General features: G+C 54.2%; 1 protein-coding gene across 8 annotated transcripts in view; it reads right to left on the bottom strand.

Moving 5' to 3' along the window:
• Positions 1 to 21,049, bottom strand: part of PLXNA2 (plexin A2) — a 345,475-nt gene that overhangs the window by 49,450 nt on the left and 274,976 nt on the right. For 7 of the 8 annotated variants that reach the window (XM_046904271.1, XM_040652969.2, XM_025143922.3 and 4 more), the window contains one exon: positions 12,797 to 12,931. In XM_046904271.1, the coding sequence (XP_046760227.1) occupies positions 12,797 to 12,931 (135 nt within the window). Of the gene's footprint in view, positions 1 to 11,145; positions 11,298 to 12,796; positions 12,932 to 21,049 lie in introns of those variants that run through there. The other variant, XM_040652972.2, reaches the window with a different exon arrangement.

The raw sequence follows: 21,049 nt of genomic DNA on the forward strand, positions 1-21,049 counted from the left end.
GATTTGGCCACGGATAATTGCTTGACCCCAGACGTGCAATTCCACCTCAGTCTTTTGGCCACTCCTTACCAACCCCACCAGGTGTGGTACTCCTGCAGCTCCTCCCTGCACCATCCCTGCAGCCAGAGGTGGGACTGCAGTGAGTTGGAATGGAGCTGAACAAATTGCACTGCCCCACAGCCCCCCAGGTGCTGTGCCCATGGAGCAGCAAGTGAGGTTGGCTGCTCACAGCTCGCTGCCACCCCCAACAAAGGGTCACTTCCTCTAACAGGACCCAGTGGACAGCCCCGGAGCAGCAGCACGGCGATGGCCGTGCATCCACTTAATGGTGATGTGAGGTTCTAGCAAGCCTTGGATGGGTTCCCCAGTGCTGGAGGAATTCAAGGACCCTATATACTTCATAAACACGCACTAATCCCAATAGCAAAGGCTGTCTTCCTGCTCCTGCTTTGGGATCCCTCAAACTGGTGCACGCATAGCATTTCTTCCACAAAAGAAGAAGGGAACCAGATATGCAAGTGGGCAGGGAAAGAGCAGTTCCTGCGCGGGGCCGGACTGCGGCTGGCAGCAGCTGGGCAGCCCTGAAAGGAGCAGTGTGCATCCCACAAAGGCCGCTGTCACGCCAAGTGCTGTTGACACAGTGAGAACCCAGTTCCTCTCTAAACATGACACCAATAGGGCCGCTATTCTTCTTGTTTCCTGAGCCCTACTCGACAGCTTCGCCTACAACAAAAATCGTGCAGGGGTTGGGGGTGTGGTTTTTTTTTTTTTGAGCGGGGTGGGATGTGTGCAGGGGAGCTGGGAGCAGTGCATGCACACAGCACGGCTGCACGGAGAGCTGCAGTGCTGGGGAGATGTGCAGGGAGGAGTGTAGAGGAGTGGGGTCTCATTCAGCCCATGTGCCCCATCCCCACTGCACTCATGGGGAATCGGTGTTGCAAGGGGAGGTGTTGGCCAGCCCTGTGTAATTAAAGCTATCTATCACCCAGCCAGCAGGAGCCCAGGCTTGATGAACTTTCCACTGTGATTCTGTCTTCATTCATGCACCAATGCCGCTGCTTTGTGCTGCTGCAGGAGAGCTGTGGGCAGGAGCACCAGTTCTCCAGTCCCAGCTGTGAACACACCAAGGTTAACAGGGCAGGGGAAAGCCAAACTTCCTCAGGAGTTTGTACAAAGTTTGGCACTTTTCTTCCCACTGCTCCTCTTCCTTATTGTCCAGGTCAGTGCTGCAGGGACCTCAGGTCCTCAAGGTTCCACCTCACCCTGCACTGAGCAGAGCCGGAGCTGAGCTCACACCACTGCAGCCCAGGACAGCCACACAGAGGCTCATGTAAGGCAGCAGTGGGATGGGAGGAAAGCAAAAGGGAAACAAGTTTGAATGAAGGAGCACCAAGGAGCTCCCCAGCAGCACTGCAGAGTGCCTCAGAGCAAGAAGACCCCATCCTTTGGGTCATGGCATGGAGTGGGGCCCCGCTCTGCTTTCCCATGGGGTAGCTGGGTGTCCATGGGTACCCGCAGCATTGAGAGAGGGCACAGGGACAGCATTTCCATGGCTACAGGGTGGTTTCTTTAATTACAGCACTGCAGAAGCATGCAGAGAAAGTCCCTTCAACTCTGATCCAAGCAACCCTGGCAGCGAGCATGGCTTCACTGCTGGAAGAACCTCATGAGCACCTTCTCAGGATGAGAAACAGTGGGGCGCAGGGACCCAGATGCTTCCTGAGCAGGGCGAGCACCATTCCCAGCAGCACACATTGGGGTGCTTTTCCCAGCACGTGTGCAGCAGTTGGCTCCAACCCACGTGCATCTCCGCTGCCACCAGGAGCGGCCATCTCCAAACGCTGGCACCAACTTCTGACACATGGCACCGTGAGACCGCCCTGCCGCTGGGACCCCTCCTTTGTGCTCATTAGCCCAAGCCTCTGGGGAACTAATTAATAAGGATGAAAGGCCAAAATGCCTGGGCTCAGGTGGGGATCAGTGCGGGGATCAGAGAGATGCAGTGAACTTTCATCTCTCGTTCATGGCCCACGTCCAGCGCTCGCCTTGCGCCGTGCGACTCACAGCACGCTCCCCGCAGCCACCAATGTGTTTTAAGAGCAGGAAATGAATTAAGATGAATAATCATTAAGGGCACGCTTCTTTCCCTCTCTATTTTGCAGGCAAGCGGTGAAAATAGAATTCTGCACCGTTCTGGAGTTATGCCTGGCGTTACAGAGTCCAGCAGAGAATTGGTGCTTATTGGAATGGCTGCTGTGCCCTCAGCTCTCTGCTTCCCCCTCCTCACAGAACCCACTGCACAGCCCCTCCCGAGCTGCCAGCCCACAACTCATGCATTCAGTGGAGTTGTTAAAAGGATCGTGGCAGGCTAAGATAAAACAGAGGAGTTTAACATGACAAACAGACTCCTAAATGGGATTAGAGTCTTAATGAAAACAGTAATGAATGAATGAGGCAACCAAATATTACCCATTAATATTAGACAGATAGATTAGATCCCTAGGCACTGCATTTAAAAACGACATGAAATTACTTCAATTACTCTGCATTGATAAATAACAAGGCCATATTTACTGTTAAAAGACATTTCCTCCTCCCTCCCCAGCGCTCGCATGGCTTATCCCTCCCCAGGGGGAGAGCAGACCTTGCAGAGCTGAGAGCGGGGCTGGAAGCTCCCCCTCCTCCCTTCCCGAGCACCAGGCAGCATTTCCAGCACATCTCCAACATCTCCAGTATTGAGGGCAACTGGTGCATAGGGCTGGTCCCAATCACTGCACCGAGTCCTTGCATTTCTGTGCAGGAGCCAAGCATTGCACACTTGGAAGCTGCTGGTCGCAGCAATGCACTCTGCACTCTACAGCTCAGCGTCCTCCTTCCCACCCAGGGGCTGTGAAATGAACCTGATCAGAAGCTTTGCTAATGAAGAGATCGGGGATACGTGGTTCCTGGGTGCTTGGTGGCATTTATCCGTTGGGGATGGAAGGCAGCCTCTGTGTTTTCAGCCCTGAAACAACGGGTGAAGGAGGGACATGGGAAGGAGCGATGTGTTCAGCTCTGCCCCCAGCCCAGGGGATGGGCGATCCTTCCACTGCTAAACCTGTATAAATCTTATTTAATGAAATGATACAAAGAGAAGAATAAATAGAGGTTAAATCATTCCCTACAGCAGATTTACACTGGAAACAAAGCCTGCTCAGACAGCAGCTGGTTTGCACAGCAGCCCTCAGCATGCCTTTCCCAGATGCTGGGCAGTGCAGCACAGCACAGTGCAAGCGTTGGGCACTGGTGCCAGGGCTGCTTTGACCCCAGTGAGGATGAGGCAGCAGAACCACTGTGTTGGTGCCCTCCTGCCCTGTGAAGGAGCTCCCAGCACTTCCAAGCAGAATTTTCTCTCTGGCTGTGTCTTCCTGCAGGGCTGGAGGAGCGAAGGTCCCACAGGATGCGATCCCCAACCCATGCATGCAAAAGGCATGCAAAATGCAAAGTGGATGGGAGAGCTCCTGTGGGGAGCTGCACTTGAGGGGCACAATAGTGCAAGGGATACCCCTGGGAAAAAAGGGGGGAGATGGAGAGCCCTTCTTTCAAAATGGAGAGCTGTGAATAAACCATGCTGCAAATGGAAAGCTGCCCGCACAGCCCAGCGCTAAGGAGGGACAGACTGATGGCTCTATTTCTGAGACACCAGCAGCTGACATTGGCAAATGAACCTCTGCAGCTATCTGCTTCCCCTCTTTGTTCTTCTCTCATCAAGCTGGCAGGAGCAGGGGTAGCATTCAGGGTGAGCAGTGGGCAGCACTGGCTGTGCTCCTCGCTCCCCACCTCCCCTGGATCACCGCTTACCCTTCACCTCGTTCTGCTGCTGAGACTGGGGCAGCATCAAAGGGCAGCAGTGCCCTGCAGGAGCCATTCAGACTTCAGGAGCATTGTCCCTCTGCTCTCACCTGCTGGGCATGAGCCTGCATGGTGGTACACAGCAGAGAGAAAAGGACAGGCAATGGCACAGAGCAGCGGCACAGGGTGATGGCACGTTTGCTGCTGGTGCAATGCTGCCATTCCATTCAATGGATTGATGCTGAGGCTCAGTGTGGCCCTGCTGCTCCCCCCCGAGCCCAGCAATCAGCAGCACAGACAATTTGCTGTTTCCTTGCTCTGATGTTACCATCATTTGTGAGTATCAAAATGACAAAGGCGTCGGGCCCTCAAAGCCCGACTGAAGAATAATTGGAAATCCAAAGTGGCACTAAATGTTATTTTCTAAATAAAATGCATTCAATTACAGAACACGAGGCTGTCAAGCATTTAAAAAGATTAGTTAGAGCAGAACAAAGTATTCAAACCTTCAGAGACTGCATTACACGCACAGGATCCCCTCTGTTCCGAGGGACAGGCGGGAGACAGAGAGCAGAACAACGCAGCCATTGCCCGCGTGCTTTCTCACCAATTCCACCTCAGCTGTTGCACAGCTGCACAGAGGGCTGTGCTCTCCAACCTCGATGACAAACAGGCACAGATGACCTCGTGTCCAGCAGGCACCTTGTGCTGCACAGCACATTTCCCAGGTTGCAGAGCACACTGCTCATTGCAAGGCAGTGATGCCCAGATGGGCCAGGACCCTGCAGGTACCCAACGGCAGCACGCCCAGTCCCCAAACCTCTCCAATCAGCACAACATCGAGGCTGCAAACCAGCAGCCAGCACTGCAAGAGCTCTGCTTGCTCCTTGCACAAACACCACTAACACAGCAGACTCACTCCAGACTCCAACGACCACCGCAGTGGCCATCAAGCACAGAGCACAAAGCGCACCGCAGCGGCGCCGCTAAACCCTCACTTTGGAGCAAGGAAGTCGCAGCCAAACAAACCCGACCCCGAGTGAGATCTGTGGCTCTGGCACATCCACAGGCTGCACAAACAGGGGTAGATGAGACGTGTTTAGCTCAGATCCTTCACTCCAGCCTCTCTCCCCAGCAGCGCCGGTGCCTTGAATTAATGCACGCTGCCAAGCAGGCTGTGAGCAGGCGCACGGCGGGGAAGGCGCAATTATTTACACGCCTGCTCGCTGCTTCCCTGTACGGAGTGAAGACAGGTGAGCTTGCTTCGCACGGTGGTTTTTATTTTATGGTTTTCTTCCGAGGAGATAATTGTCATTGGGAACAGCTCAGGTGCAGATGCAACAAATCGCTGACCCGCGGCTGCAGCAGCACACAGCGTGGGAGAGGGGAGCGCTGCGATGGATTGATTCCAGCCCTGCTACCGGGCTGGAGGCTGGGAAGGCAAATCCCTCTCTCCCAGGGTTTCATTAGCTGGGAATGGCTTTCTAACGAGATTTACACAATCTAGCCCGGAGCCTACACATTTTGCTCTGCACCCAGAGACAATAACAACGGGGAGGGGAGGAGATGCCTCCTTTTTCTCTGGTCACCCATAATTCAGGACTGTTACGGTGCTGCCATCAATGTGATTACACAGAGTGCAAAAATAAAACAAAAATGTGCCCGTCTCTAGCATTAAGTCTCCAATTTCGACTGACCCAAGCCAGGAAAATTTATAGTTATGGGGACCACATTCAGTCCATTAAGAAAGGATAGGAAATTGCCAGCTGGGATCACGATGACATCCTCACCTCTCCTCTAACACCACTCCCACTACAGTGCAGAACCACAGCAGTGCTGGGCTGCTGCAATGGGCTCTGTCTGCGCTGGGGGTGGTGGCGGCACCTCTGGAAGCACTCAGAACCCCCAACAAACTCCCCCTGCTGAAGCTGACCCACACCCACACCACGTTCAGATCCCAGCCCCGGTGCTTTGCAGAGATGCTCCCCAAGCTGTATGCCCAACAAGGGAAAACCCAGCCTGCCTGCAGCTAGCACCTGGAGCCTGCACACTGCAGTCACAGCAATGCTGTCTCTGGCACAGTTTCTCCAATATCACAGTCCCAGTGTGATCAGCTCTTTTTAAATGGAAGGGATTTCAGTGAGTTCCCTCCGTGGGCAGCGCTGTCTGCTGGCTCACACCACAGCCCAGCCACACGAGGAGGAGTTATTTTCACACCCCATCCTTCCCCTTTGATTCCTCTCCCAAAAAATAAATTAAAAAAAAAACAAAACCAAAACCAAAAACAGACCACATATCATTGTGTTCTTATGAAGATATTAATAGCACCCAAAGCACTGACAGTTGCCTGTGAGTCACTGCTGAAAGGGATGGGAAAAAAACTGCGGCTGTGGCTTGCTAGGAGACGACGCAGCATCCTTTGTAAGCTGCAGCACCAAGCACTGGTTCTGGGACATAGGGACCTGGGGTGTCCCACATAGCTGGGGCTGTGCCCTCAGTGTCCCTTGGCTGTGGCCATCCCGTGCCACCACGCTTCCTTTTCATTTCCAGGTCCCATTGCTGTGCTGGGAGCACAGCTCCGTCCTGCCCACGCGCTGCTCCTGCACTCAGCTCCGCTTCTGCTTGAAAGGAAGCACGAGTGCCAATTAAACAGCCACCAGGGCACCGAGCAGATAAATATGTGTTGTGAGAGAAAGTGGAGAGACGCACTCTGAAGTGGAGCCAATGAGGGGAGGAGGGAATGTGTCATTGTTGTTGGTGGCAGAACTTCAGAGTAGGGCTCATCACGCGCAGTCCGTGCAGAAGCCAACCCGCAGCCGTGCTGTGCGAGCACGCTGGGCATCTGATTGCCCCCAAACCTTCCTCCCCTGCACTGCTCTGACTTCAGCTCTGAGCACACAGCACAACGCTCTGTGCCATCTGAGGGCCGGGCATAGCAGTGCTCCCATGCCAGCTCCCAGCACGTGCCCAAATGCCTGTGCCAAGTCCCCAGCAGCTGCGCCTCGCTGGGTGCAGTGCTCAGAGCGCAGGGATGACCACAGCCTGAGGCTCAGCCATTCCCTGCCACCTCCTGGGTTAAAAGCCCACAAACGCTCCCAGTTCTGCCCAGCAGAGGTGGGCAGCATGGCACAAAGCCTGGTCACGGGGAGGCCACCAAAGCTGCTTCTGGAGCCCAGCACAGGGCCAGTGCCCAACACAGAATCCACCCTCATGCTTTGTCTGCACGGACAACGAGCAGTGAAACCATGATGGATGTCCTTGGGACTGACAGTGCCATGGAGATGCTCTATGTAGCAGAGACACCTCGAGGCAGAAAAAGCAAAATCCCACCTGAGCTCCATCTTTTGCTGCCGTAACCAGCAGGCTGACACTGCCAAAGGTCAAGAAGTTTTGGAGGAACAAACCTCAGAATATGTTAATATCCACAGAAGCAGAGTGGTACCCATGAAGCCTCGGTAGCAAACTGTGCCATGAATGGACTCCACCACTGCTCCCACCAACCTGAAACCACGCTGCCAGCTGCAGCCACTTCCAGATGTAGCATGAGGTGGGGAACGTGCTCCCATTGCTCATGTGGATGGAGGCTCTGTGAGCAGTTTGCCCCTCCAGCCACGGCCGCTGCCTCCCCTCCCTTCACACAGTGATGGAGAATGGTGCTGTGCTGTCAGTGTAAGGACTTGGGGGCCTTCAGCCCCCACCATGGGCACTGCTGGTGCCTGCCCTGCCCTCGGCCCCGTTGTGTTTAGTCTGCTGGGCACATTCCTGCACGCCGCTAAGACAAACAGCAGATTATTCATGGGGCTCCTTTGCCTCACGCACGGCCCAGAAACGCAGAGCTATTGCAGCTCCCACGGGCGCAGGGCAGGGCTGCAGCTCTGGGGGCTGCATGCACAACGCTCCAGAAAACCTCAGCATCTTCGCTGCAGTTTTACAGAGCAAACATTTTACCGTGGAAGACGAAGGAGTGGGGAAAGGGAGAACAAAACCCACAAGCTGTGTTTTTCTGCTTTGCAACCAGCCTTAACTTTTATACGCAGTCCCAGCTTGAAACACCATTACAGCCACCTCCCCCGGGGCAACGGGCATCACTTCCAAGCTGTCTGCAATCCGCAGGAACTCTTTTTTCCCCGATCATTTGAAAGCTTTCCTAATACTTTGGTGGGAATTTGGTTTCCAGCTGCAGAGCTGCTGTTCAATTGGTGCCAGTGGGACGGCCCTGGGATCCCACAGGCTGGGCTGGTGTGTGCTGAGGTTTGGGCTGGAACTGACTGCGTGCTTTGGCTCGGCTCATTTCAGTGTTATTGCAAGCAACCACGCTTGGAGCTGTATTCCCCTACATGATCTGTACTGAAACAAAAAATAAGACAGAGGCTGAAGGCCAAAGCCCAACCAATCCGATTTTGCAGAACTTTTCAGAGCACTGAAGGGAAAAGAGCTCTCTGCCCCCAGAGCAGGGATGGAGCAGCCTGGGCTCGGTGCTGCAGCACAGTCCTTACCACCTCCCTGCAAAGCACTCGGAGCCCATCAGCAGAGCATCCAGCAGCCCATCGCCTGCTCTCTCTTCCTGCAAACTTCATAATAATAAAGTGATACTCCACACCATATCCCTTTTTTCCATTTCACCCTTCACTGGATCATTTTATGCAGCTATTCCCATTGCTAATTCAAACTAATTAAAGTATAAAGTAGAATAATTTGTGCCATTTCAGAGCTCCTCTCACCATATTGTGAGCTTTGTTTCTTTTCTATTCGCTCCCAGTGTGAACCATTCCCCTCCTCACCAGACTCACTGCTGTGGGTACAGCCACAGTAGCACAGGGAGGGGGAGACTTCTGAACAGCTCTGATAGAGAGACAGGAACACAGAGCTCTGGTCGTGTCCCTGAGCACCCTCAGTGCTGCTGCAGCCCTGCTGGGGTCATATGGGGGGCAAAACCCCCCAGAGCTCAGCATGGCATTGCTTCAGCTTGCCCATCACGCATCAGAAGTCCCAGCTTGCTTTGGTGGGGGGCTCTGACATTGCACCCATAGGTCACCCCTCTGTGCTGCAGCACAAAGCCAGGAGGATGCACGGGGGGCAGAGCAATGCAATGCCCCACGGAGCCCCAGCAGCAAGCAGACCTGGAGCACATGGTGTCAGAGCAGCTGCTCTGCACTGCAGCTGTCCCATGCACACCAGTGCTCTGAGCAGGGGATCGGTGTATGTGTACGTGCACGCAGGGAAATTCTGGAAGGATTTCAGGACTGCGGTTGCCTGTCTGAAAATTAAACAATAGGTCTGTGGATGGGGAGGCATCGCAAAGGGAAGCACATACATGGGAACCCTGTGGCTGTGACTGGCAGGGGAAAAAATAGTCTTAATACAAAGTAAAACCAACCCAAAACAAACAAGCCCTGCGAGCAAACCTCGCAAGCACTTGAAAGAAATAGCCGTGTGAGCGGCGTCTGAAATACATCCCATTACCAAAACAAACCCAGCGACCCCTGACGCTCAGTTTGTACACAGGGGTGGTTTCTTACTGCTTCTCGCAGGGAAGTTTACTTTTCAAGTAGGTGTTACTTCAAAGCTGGCTGCCCTTTGCTCTGCGCCCTCGCATTCCTGGTGGCTGCCCGTCCATCCCAGCAGCTCTGCAGGATGCCCCTGAGCCTCAGAGCCCCAAGGCACCATTTTGGTTAACTGGCATTCATTAGCACCTCCTTCTTATCTCATAGATGTGGTTAATGATCCCAGGCAAGCTTGTACCTACATTTCTTAATTACTGCTAATTGACTTCAGGGAGGAAAGTGGAATAAGCCCTGCATGGCTGCATGCATTGCAGGAGTGTGGGACAAGCAGGTGCTGCAGCACAGCTCTGCCCTCTGCAATGCTCAGCTCAGTGGCTGTCCGACCAGCAGACAATGCAGTTAAAAATTCAATCCATCCTTTATTTTACTGTGCCCTTCTTGATGAATCCATCCCCTTTTCCCCACATCTCTTGCATTTCCTCATCGTGTTTTCTCACTCTTTTTCTGGGCACCATCGGTATTTACAGCATCTCTGCCCCAGAATTGATGGAGCTCTTTGTTTTCCTCACTCTGATTCCAAACTCTCTTAAATCACCCCGGCAGTGCCCTCCCCTCCATCGGCACCCAGAAAGCTCAGCCCAACACAACACCCTTTGCTCAGGAGTTATGCAGCGCGGGGTCACAGGACAAGGAATGGTGAAACAAATCATCCCCAGCAGCTCCTGCAGCTCTGCAGCTCCTGACACGGGGGCATTTGCTAAGCAAATATTTCACTGCTAGCAGAGCAGATGGAGGGACAGCTTTTCCCTACAGCCACGGTGATGTACAGGCAGGAGGGAGGGCTGCGGGGTGCTGCTGTAAGGCTCAGACACCCAGGGGCCAGCTGCAGGCACACAGGTCTGTAAGGCCCTCCTGCTTCACATGGGGCAGCCCCATGCAGTCCCACTGATGCTCCAGTAGCACCTCATGATGCTCCAGCCCCAGCAGCTTATGGGCTGGATGGTGTTTGCTTGCACTGAGCACTGAGAAATGCGTGTCTGCTTTAAAAAGTCAGGGTCAGAATCTCTTCTCTTCTGCCATGAGAGGAATTGGAAGCCAGGTGCTTCAAGAGAGCCTGTGAAAGCTCCTAATGAGCACTTCTAAATCATGTGGCTAAAGAACTGATGCTAAGAGGATGGAAGCAAAGTTTCTTTATCCTCCTCCCCCCCCCCCAGACCGGGCTGCACAACTGTTGCTTCTGTGCTTTGTGGGAGTGAAATCAAATGTCAAATATTCTGCTTTGGAAGGAGTTGGCAATGGAACATGAAAGGCTCACGGAGAGCTCCAAAGGACTGCAGATAAATTGGAGAGAAGCAGACAGGGCTGGGATGGGAGCCAGGGGGAGTGGGAAAGGACTGAGCTCCAGATTTTGGGATGAAGCAAATGCTTTCCCTCCACATTCAGCACGGAGCTGCTCTGAGCATGGAGGGAGGTGGGATCACAGCACAGAAGTGACACGGGTGTGCTGGAAGCAGCCGTGTGCACAGCACAGCTCGCCGTGTGCTCTGAGCACAGCCGCAGTGCAAGGCGGAGCGCTGCGCCCATGCAATGGTTTGCTCCCACCCCACAGCAGCACAGAGCTCAGGACTGCTCCCAGTCTGTGCCACGGGAGCACATCTCCCTGCTGAATCCCACAGAAATGCAGTGTCTGTCGGATCCGTTTTGCCTCAGCCACGTCTCCTATTGCTTTCTTAGAAACCACAGACTGTGGGCAGCCCTCCCCAGCTCAGCACAGCTGCTCCAGTGCCATTTCACTGTGGCAGATTTCCATCTTATTCCAGATCTTCAGACTGCAGAATACATTTGAGCTGTGCACTCTCGGTACTTCCAAGGGCACTTCCCACTGCTCACAGCCTCAGCTCGGGCCTCTCTCCTCCTCGTGGTACCGACTCTCTGCAGCCATCAGGCTCCAGCCGGAGCACTCTGGAATAAAAGAAAAGCATCTCCCCCTCTACTTTGCTGAGCGTTGCCAGAATTGGGGCAGTGAGGGTCAGTGGGGCTGACACCATCCACACTGTGACAATGTGGGGGCTCCTGGGGCCACGGCACACACCCCCAGGGGGCAGAGGGCAGCTCCAGAGGGTGAGGGCTGTGCATGTGGAGTCAGCATTCCAGGAGCACTCCATTGTTTGCTAATTCTCCTCACGTCGTTTTGTTTCACAATTAAGCACATCAGCTCCCCACGTCCCTCCTGCAGCAGGTGGAGGTCTCTGCGCACCAGGCGTGCAAAGCTCGCCGTTAACTCACAGGGTTAACTCAAGGCAACGCCACTTAATGGCATCCAGACGTCCTCAGATGTAACCCTCCTCCTGTCTCCACCACCCACGAGGCACCAGCTCTATAAATCTGAATTACACAGTGGTGAGTAACAGCCAATAAAACGCTCAGCAGTCAGCGAACCCAAAAGTCTGGCTCAGCGCGCGGGACTTCTGCTGTTGTTTTTGTCTCAGAGAATGGAGCAGATGAGATGTGCTCCAGCTGAGGTCCTGCCTTATTTACACCATGCTGGCTCCCCAAAGCTGCAGGCTCCTGTGCGCGGCTGGCCATAAATTTTCACTGTAATCTTTTTGGTTTGGCTTTCTACAGCCTTTGGGCTTGGCAAACTCCAACTCACACCACCCCTATCGTAACAGCTATGCAAACACTAAAGATACGCTCCTCATAATATCATGGCATAATATTGGAAGATAAAACTTGTTTATGGACACACAGAGCCAAGAAGGGATGGTGGCTGCCTCAGGCAGGGGCTGACCGAGCCAAAATGGCACGGTGATGGTGGCACGGTGATGGTTGCATGGTGATGGTGGCATGGCAATGGTGGCATGGCAATGGTGGCATGGTGATGGTTGCATGGTGATGGTTGCATGGTGATGGTGGCATGACAATGGTGGCATGGCAATGGTGGCATGGTGATGGTTGCATGGTGATGGTGGCATGGTGATGGTGGCACAGAGATGGGGTTATGGTGGCATGATGATGGTGTCACAGTGATTGATGGCATAGCGATGATGGCACAGCACAGGCTCAGCGCTACCTGCATGGCAGCTGTCTGCACCGCACTCAGTCCCACCTCTGTGCTCACCTTACTCACCAACACTTCAAATATATGGGTAGATCAAAAAATAGAGCCATCACAAAGGATGCTCGGACAAAGCAACGCAAAACCGCAGCCTGCCAAGCTCACTGCAGGGAGCAGGCAGCCACGCCAGCAGCTCAGGAGCTCATTATCCCATCATCAATGGTTCCGATCCCCAGACCACATTTCCCCTGCAGCAGCTCAGCTCAGTTTCCAATACTTGCAGACAGCAATAAACCAGCACAGCGCCGTCCTCCGTGTGCACAGAGGACAACCTCTGGGCAGAGGCAGCTAAAGCTGAGCTCTGCAGCGGGGATCACACAGCTCAGCCCCCGGGGGTCCTTACCTGTCGCTCCGACATCACGTACAGGTACTTGTGGTCAATGGAGAAAGCCATGTCCCGGAGCACTGGGCTCCCGTCCTTGAAAACCGTCACCACCTCATACTGAATTCCACCATGGGGAGGGCCATCTGCTCGGATCTGGAAGAAGCACAACCACATTGCAGGTGATTTCGCAGCAGCCAAATGCAGATTTTACTTCGGGGGTGGAGGGCGAGGGGAAGTAGACAAAGTGAGGAAAAGGATCTCATTCCAACCCTCAGCTTGGGACCTGGAGGCAGAGCGAGGAGCTGGCGAGCAGAGTGCACGCAGGAGTCAGAGCAGAGGCTCTTTCTCCACGGGATCTGAAGTCATTTCCCCATTGCAAGAGACTGAAGGAGCAAGCGCTGTGCTGCGAGGTGAGCGCACAGATCATCCATGTGCCACGACTGCAGTCACCAAATGCAACTGCAAGTCAGCTCCTGAGCTGGAGGGGAGACTACAGCACCCCACGGCCTGACCAGGTTACCGCAGAGATGGTTTCTCTCCAGATGCATCAGGAACAAGACTTAGACAACCACCAAAGGAACCTCCTAAGACGCCACCTCTGCCCAACCCCTGGCAGATGTTGCTGCCACGCCGCTCCTCCCGAGCACCGCTGAGCGAGCAGAGTGCTACCATAGCCATACGTACTGCTCAGCCCCACGGCTGCAGATCCCACACCCCCAGCAGCCAGCTCCATGCCTGCAGAGCTCTGCCCACGCTGTGACAATCCCCAGCGCCGCCAGGAACGTGCCGTCTCCTCCAAAAGTTAATAATTGATGGCCTCGGGGGCTGCACGAGGGGAAAGGGAGGAGGAGAAACAAACAGTTTACATTGTCTTTCCTACCAGGATTTGCATATTTGAAAAGCCCTTGGATTGCAACACGGTGCCGGCAGAGCTGCAGATGCTGGCGGTGTGCCACGTGCCGGGCTGGTGCCATGCGGTGACCCCGGGGCTGCAGAGCTGGGAGGGGGCTGTTGGGACTGCTAAAGGCAGAGCCTCATGTCACAGAGGTGCCACTCCAGCAGGAAACACAGTGATATGCTCACACACACACAGAGGTGCTCCACTGAACCCTGCTCCAAATATACCCTCTTTTAGGAAGCACTGCTGATGCCTCCCGCCGTACAAAGACACGGGGCACACAGCTGGGTTTGGTTTCTGCATCGCTTTCCTTCCTCCTTACCTGATTTTTCCATGACACCAAAGAAGGGCAGGGGAATGTGAGCAAAAGGAGAGCTGGTTTGGCACCCAATGACTCAAAAGCCCTGAGAACTCAGACAGCAAAATCCAAATAAAGAGGGTCACATCCTGCTTTAGTTGCACCTGTGCCAATGGGGACACCTCAGTCCCTTCCGGAGCCGCTGGGAACCGGAGGTGGTTGGGACCTGCAAACCCCACTGGGGCACCACCACAATCCTGCACCAACCCGGGGACATGGGGACAATGCCATGAAGTCACCCGAGGAACAAACAGCACTGCCAGGGACAGCCGCTTCCATGCAAGCTCCTGATTAGCAGCCAGATGGGAATGGAAGCCGCAGACACAAAGGATCAGCAACCTTTGTACAAAACAACTGTTTTCCAGCGCTCCCTCGGGGGCACCGGCAGCTCGTTACGTTGAGCTTCTTTCTAGTAATGAGGTCAGACAGGGCTAATGAAGAGAGATACCGCCGGATCAGCCTCACGCAGTCCAATTCCAACCAGGAGCTGTGGTCAGGGCTGGAGCCAGGAGCATTGCCCTGAGTGGCCGGGCTCTATGGGGCATCCCGCCTGGCTCTGCCCCATCCCATGGCCAGGCACTGGCAGTGCACCCCGCACAGTGCATCCAGCTGTGAGCCCAGCAGCTCCAGCTGTGAGCGCCCCACACAGTGCCCGGGCAATAGGAGGAGGTGCACCCGCTGATGTCAGGGTGCTTCACTGCCTCCCTTCCTGAGAGTTCGGTTTCCATGACAACAGATGATGATGTCAGACGAGAAGAAGGATGGTTCCTGTGCACGCAGAAGAAGAAAGGGATCATCTCTGCAGCAGGAAACTTCTCCTTGACGTCTGGAGGGAGAAATAATTCCCCTGCCTACCTTACAGGTGTCTTCCTGGCGCTAAATATATGTAATAAACATGGTGCCACAGACACCAAGAAGATAAAAGGTGATGAAACGGACCCTAAAGGTGCTCTTTTTAAAGGTCTGAGGCTTTGGAGGAGAGAGGGGAGTGCTCATTTCTGAGTGCCTGGGGAGCAAAGCTGAGCCAGCATCGTGACCCCAACCCAACGGGAGGTGCAGGACGGGGCTGGGCTGAGGACAGCCATTCTTCTCTGCGGCCCCACAGCCCTTCCTTGCAGTACAGCCAGGATGAGGAGGCATGGGAGAAAATCAGAGGGGGAGCGGCGCTGGGCTGTGCAGCAATGGGTGGGAGTGCAGCACAGCAGTGAGCAGTGGGTGCAGGGAGATGCCTGCAGCGCTGGCAGCACAAACCAAAGGCATTCAGGACAAGAGCCACGCTCACTGCAGCAGACAGGAGGGCAGAACACGGGCTCACACATTCGGATGTGAATTGGAGAAGTCACCTGGGACAGATACAGCACTTTCCTCAGCTGCTCTCGGTGCATGTTTACAAACAGGGCCTGAAAGGCACCGAACGCCATAATCTGCAAATCCCAATATCAGCACTGGCTCAGAGCAGCAGGCCCAGCAGAGCGCCCCACGTGACGAAGCAGAACGCTTTTCCATTCAGGAAACCACAGTCCTTCAAAGGCACAGCGCAGATTTATGTGTCTAATACCCCCACAATGCAGCCTGCAGGCATAAGCTCTGCATTATCTTAGGAGATTAGCAAAATACTATATTGTGGCACGTATATGTTGCAGCGTAGCACCCACGGTGATAAGTGCATGAGCCATTCGGGGATCTAATACAACGTGGAGCTCCCACATATGCATTGTGCTGAAGTTTCAGGTATTCATCTTGCCCAGCTGGTGCCCGCATTTGGATTCCATTCCAGTTCCTCCCAGCAGGCTTCCATTAGAAGACACTGAATCTCTTTGCAGGAACTTTCCGTGATTAACTTACCTGTCTGCTTTCATTATGAGCGTTTCAATGAGGGTGGCTCTCGTGATGGAAGGCTTGTGCCAGAAAACAGCTCAGTATTCCATGACTACAGGGACTGATTCCCCATCCCGGATGCAAGGTCACCCGTTGGATTGGTTGGCTGGCTGATCCCAAATCCTCCCCATATGCCACAGCTTGGAGGAGCCCTGAGCACACCAGGGGGGTGCTGAGATCACAGGATCACTGGGGTTGGAAAAGACCTTGAAGATCACCACGTCCAACCCCAGTGGGCTATTGGCTCTCTGTGTTTTACAGTGACAGCCAAAGCGCAAAGCCCAGCCAGCCCTGCAGCCTGCAGACTGCTCCCTTCATGCTGGGATTTCCAGCCCTTCGGGGCAAATGCCATCAAACAACACTGCATTTGCCTACAATAGAGCAGCAGTGGCTCTGGGAATGTGCATCGGAGCGTTACTGCATCTGCTGCCTGAAATAGAAACAGAAGACAAGAACAGCCCTCACGGCCAAGGTGCAGCTCTGCAGAATTGCCACTTTTTTGCTGCATGTTTTGGCTCTTGGGCATTTCCCATTACAGCTTCCAGCATGGATTTGTAGCTGGAAATTCAGCAGAAGGTGTGAGGCAGCACTGAGGTTTGGGCTGCCCTCCCCTTCCTCCTCCATCCACAGTTCTGCAGGGTTTCTCCTACCCCAACCTGGCACTGAGGGCAGTTCCTACAAGCCAGACACTCAGCAGAGCAGAAGATCCCAAAGATAGGATGAGACAAATAAATACCGGCCCAGATCTTCTGCGTGCTCCTCCACCAAATCATCTTTGTGGAAGGGATTCATGTTTCCTAATCCAGTTTAATTAAGCTGGGCTGTTCACAGCCACATCCAACCGACGAGGTGAGATGCTCGGATGGAGCACGTGTCCTCCTGGCATCAATTGCACCCAACAGCCCACGCTGAAGCCTCTGCCACCACTGGGAACAGGCACAGCAGGCTGCAGGAGGGGAGAACCCAGAACAGAAACTGCACATCATCTCTAGACGAGAAGTTTTCAAGAGCCCTTCAGGCCCTTTATGAAATTGTTCTGCACGTGAAGTACCTCTTCAGCTGCCAGTGAGCACTGCTGGCATCGGGACGCTTTGGGATGCCCTGGGAATGGGTCAGAGCCATTTGCACCTCATTGATTAAGCAGAGGGAAGTGGAGATTTGCTGGGGATTGCACAGTGAGCCCATAGCAGAGCTGGGATACAAACCCAGTGCACGGGGCCGTGCTCACACCGCCAGGCAGCACCCCAATGCAGCACTGCCTGTTCCCCTCCATGGAGCACCCCAGTTCCCATCTGGGCACTCCCCATTCCCATCCTCAGGAGGACCCGAGGAGCTGACATCCCTCCATGCTCAGGGACGGCACAGGGCGATGGGGCACACTGCTCTCCACGTGGGAAGTCCCCCCTTTGAAATTGAAGTGAAACATTAATCCCATTACGTATCTTTCCCTTAAATCACAGACATGTCCGTGAGGAAGTTAATGACAACCCTAACATGCACGTTCAATTTAAATCAGCATATCCAATTAACTTCATTACCTGGAGGCCCCCTCGCATTCCAGTCTCTTTCTCTCCTGTCATCTTTTCTTTATCCATTTTTTCCCAAGCTGGGACAGAATCCATCTGCCTTGGTGAGCATCACCCTTATTTCTACCCCTCTGGGGAAGACCTACAGAGAGATTCACGGCAGAAAACACGGTGATACCGGACTGGGTGGCTATGGCAAAAGGATCCACTCTCCCTGGGAGGAGGAAATCCCTCCTTCCCAGAGCTGCAGTGCAGAAACATTAAATACAGCCACTGATCCCCACTGGGCTGTCCTCGTAGAGCTCCCCGGGATCACTGGGGAGAAGCAGAGCTTTGTAAAGAGCTCCAGCAGCGCGCAGGCATTGCAGGGGAATTGCAAGCAGGAGTTTTTCTTGGGTACCGTGGTACCAAGGCTGCTCCTTCCATTGACACAGATGCAGGTTTCTCTCTTGCAGAGTGAGAGTGCAGTGAGCAGGATGGCAGGCAGCACAGCACAGCCCTGCGCAGTGGGGGGGACAGCGGTGAGCTCAAGCCTGAGCTCGTGCTGATCAGCCATCATGACCCACATTATTTATAGATCTGAGTGTTCCTGCAAATCCAATACTCATGTCAAAAATGTCTCTGCGTGTGTCTTTCACACCCACGTGTGTTTCCCAACTCCTCTGCTCCGGCAGTGTTGCTAAGTGCTCTGTCACCACCTGGAAGCAGGAGTGCTCCCTGGGGTGCAGCACATCGGAGCAAGGGGCAAACCCACTGAGCTGGCAGCAAGCAGCACCAGTGAGCTCAGCTCCACGTCCCCAGCACTGAGGCTGCAGGGCTTTCTTCCCACCTGCTCCCTGCAAGAGGGCTGCAAGCCTTCTGCATGTGCAGCTGAGGTGAGGAGAGACCTCACCCTTATCATCCTCAGGGGTCTGAGCCCATCTGCAGGGGAGGCAAGATATGTTAAAAACATAAAGAAAACGCTGCCCTTCCTTCTGTCCTAAAGATTCAGCTGCACCCCACAGGCTCCCATAACAACGATGCCAAAGATCTCGGCTGTTTCAGCATCCCCTGCATGTCCCAAACATTGGACACTAAGGCTCAAAGCACTGTGAGCACACCCAGACCTGCCCATGCCCCCACCAGCACTGCCCCTCCTGCCTTTATTTCCTTCTTCCATCCTTCTGCAGAGCTGATCCTGCAAGGTAAAACAGGGAGGGTGGCACCGAGGCACCATGCAGAGACTGATCAGCAGCCCCATGCCTTTAATTTATTCCTGTGTGAGAGGCTCACCAGAACAAAGCTGCCAGTTCAGGAGATCATTCCCCTAACAGACTTTTTATTTGACAAGCTGTCGGCTCACACCTTGTCACAGCCCTACTTGCAGCAGCACAACCTGAACGACGGGCCACCTCATGCAAATGAGCTGCTAATTAATGAATTAGTGTTCTTCCGGGGGATGGGTTCATTAGGAGAGGGTCTGGGGAGGCAGCCAGGCTGGGTCACCTTCCTCTGCAGCACACCTGCAGCACTGGGTCCAGCACCCTGGCTGAAGCTGCAGGGAGGAGGCACATCTATTGGCATGGAGGGCTCAGGGATGGGCTTCCAGGGCTGCAGCAGTGACAACTGCATGAGCTCAGGGTCGCTGGTCCCGCACCTTCCAGCAGCATCAAAGCACAGCCCGTTAGAAGCAGAGAGCCTGAGAGCATCCTGCAGGTCTACCCCCCTGGAAGAGGAGAGCTTGGGGCACGTCTGCAGCTGTTGCAGAACCTCTTCACTTCCAAGTCCTCCTCGAATAAAGAGCCGCAGTGTGCAACGACTTCCCCTTCCTTTTGTCAGCAATGAGCACCCTTCTCCCTTTACATCCCTGTATTATTTTTAAAGAGGTGTCTCCGTGCTGCTCTGGGAAATGGGAAGCACTGAGTGCTGCTTGCAGGCTTTGTGTTTTGGCACAGAGTGAAGAAATCATCAAAGAGACTGAGTGTTGGCCTCGGACAGCCAGCAATGAGCGGGGTGTCTGCATCACAAGAGCTGCACTCTCCTCGCTGCAATGTGCTCCTCCACCCTCTGCCATTCCTCCCCGACTTACCCTGCTGCTTTCTGCTGCTTTTATCAGTTCCTTCCCTTACAGTGGGAATGGGAATGAAAGGCAGTGGTTAAAGCAGCCCCAGAGAGGCTGGGGGGAGGGGGGGGGGGGGCAGGGGAGGCCCAAATGGATTCTGCACTGTGTGTCCAAGCTGCTGTAACTGAAGAAAAACATTCAGCAGCTCCACCAGGTCACTCGTTCCCATTTCTGTGCTATAGGAACAGCACTTCTTCGCTTTAATGGGGAAAAAAGGGAAGGCTGGGCTGGGGGTGCTGAGCTCCTCCGAGTCTTCTGTGTCTGATAGGAAACACGGGAGGAAGCACAGAAGTGGTGTTGTTTGGGGGGATGGAGGCACTGGGGAAGCGCTCAGTATTGCCCAGGTCCCCAAACAGCCCCGGATCTGTGCTCCTATCCCCACCTGTGCCCTTCCAGATGAGCAGCGTGCAGCATCACCACCCACGTGCCACCCAACACAGCAGCACATCTCACACTGAAGGGATCGCTCTGGCTTAGGTTGGTTTGCTGACCTCAAGCAGCTGCCTAAAGTGGAATTAAAGCCTCTCGGACAGATGGGTTAACGCAGGGCTCGCTCCAATGGAGCAGCCATTCTCCCTATGGAGAGAGAACCCCTGGCAGTGCCACGTGGAAGCCCTGCTTTGCCCTCGGCACGGCAGGTGGGGGCAGGAAGTTCCTCAGGAAATATCATTCCCTTTCCTCATCACAAACACCAGGGAAGAAATATGTTTCGAATGAGCCGGGCTTCCTGCACAACACCGCCGTGAGCCAAAGCGCACACAACCAGAGGCCAAAGCCCACAAGGAAATAGAAGAGCCCGACTTTTGTTATCTCGTGGCTCCAAAAGCTTCAGCGTTACTGCTCAAATCTCACTTTGTTCGGTCAGAGATGTGAGACAATCCCAGAGCCCGGAGCCCCACTTCCACTGGCAGCAATGGGGCCGCCCCACAACCGCTGCCCATCCCGCACACCGACTGCTCACCCCAATTGTGCCAACCCCTTCTTGTGCCAACCCCACGTCGCGGCCGTGGCCCAACATCAGCAGTAGGAGATGGGCTCAGGATGGGCTTTGGGGATGGCAGAGATGCAGCCACACCGCACCGCTGCTTTCGCTGCTGTAATTGACCTGTAGATAAACACATGGCTTCCACCCTAATCCCCTGTAGCCTCGCGAACATCAGCCACGCTAAATTTTTCATGTAATTAAGAGAAAAAATCCCTAATCCAGTGTAATTAGCTCCCTGATTGCCAACGGCGGGCGGAAAAGCACTGTTTGAACAGCAATTCAGGTCTAGCTGGTTAGGCAAACAGCGCGTGTGGTTCCATCACTGAACACAGACAACACCCCTCTGCTGTCCTCCAGGTCTGTGATCCTCAGCAGCACTGAGCAGTTCCCACCAGCAGCAGTGGGGCTGATGTCCCCAGGACTGCTCCTGCACAACGATGTCCATGAAGAGTTGTTCACAAACTGAGCAAACCAGGCCCCCAGGAGCCTCAGCAGCTGCTGGCTGCTCCCTTGGCCCCAGAGCAT

This window comes from Gallus gallus, chromosome 26 (genome assembly GCF_016699485.2).
Source record: "Gallus gallus isolate bGalGal1 chromosome 26, bGalGal1.mat.broiler.GRCg7b, whole genome shotgun sequence".
Lineage (NCBI taxonomy): Eukaryota > Metazoa > Chordata > Aves > Galliformes > Phasianidae > Gallus > Gallus gallus.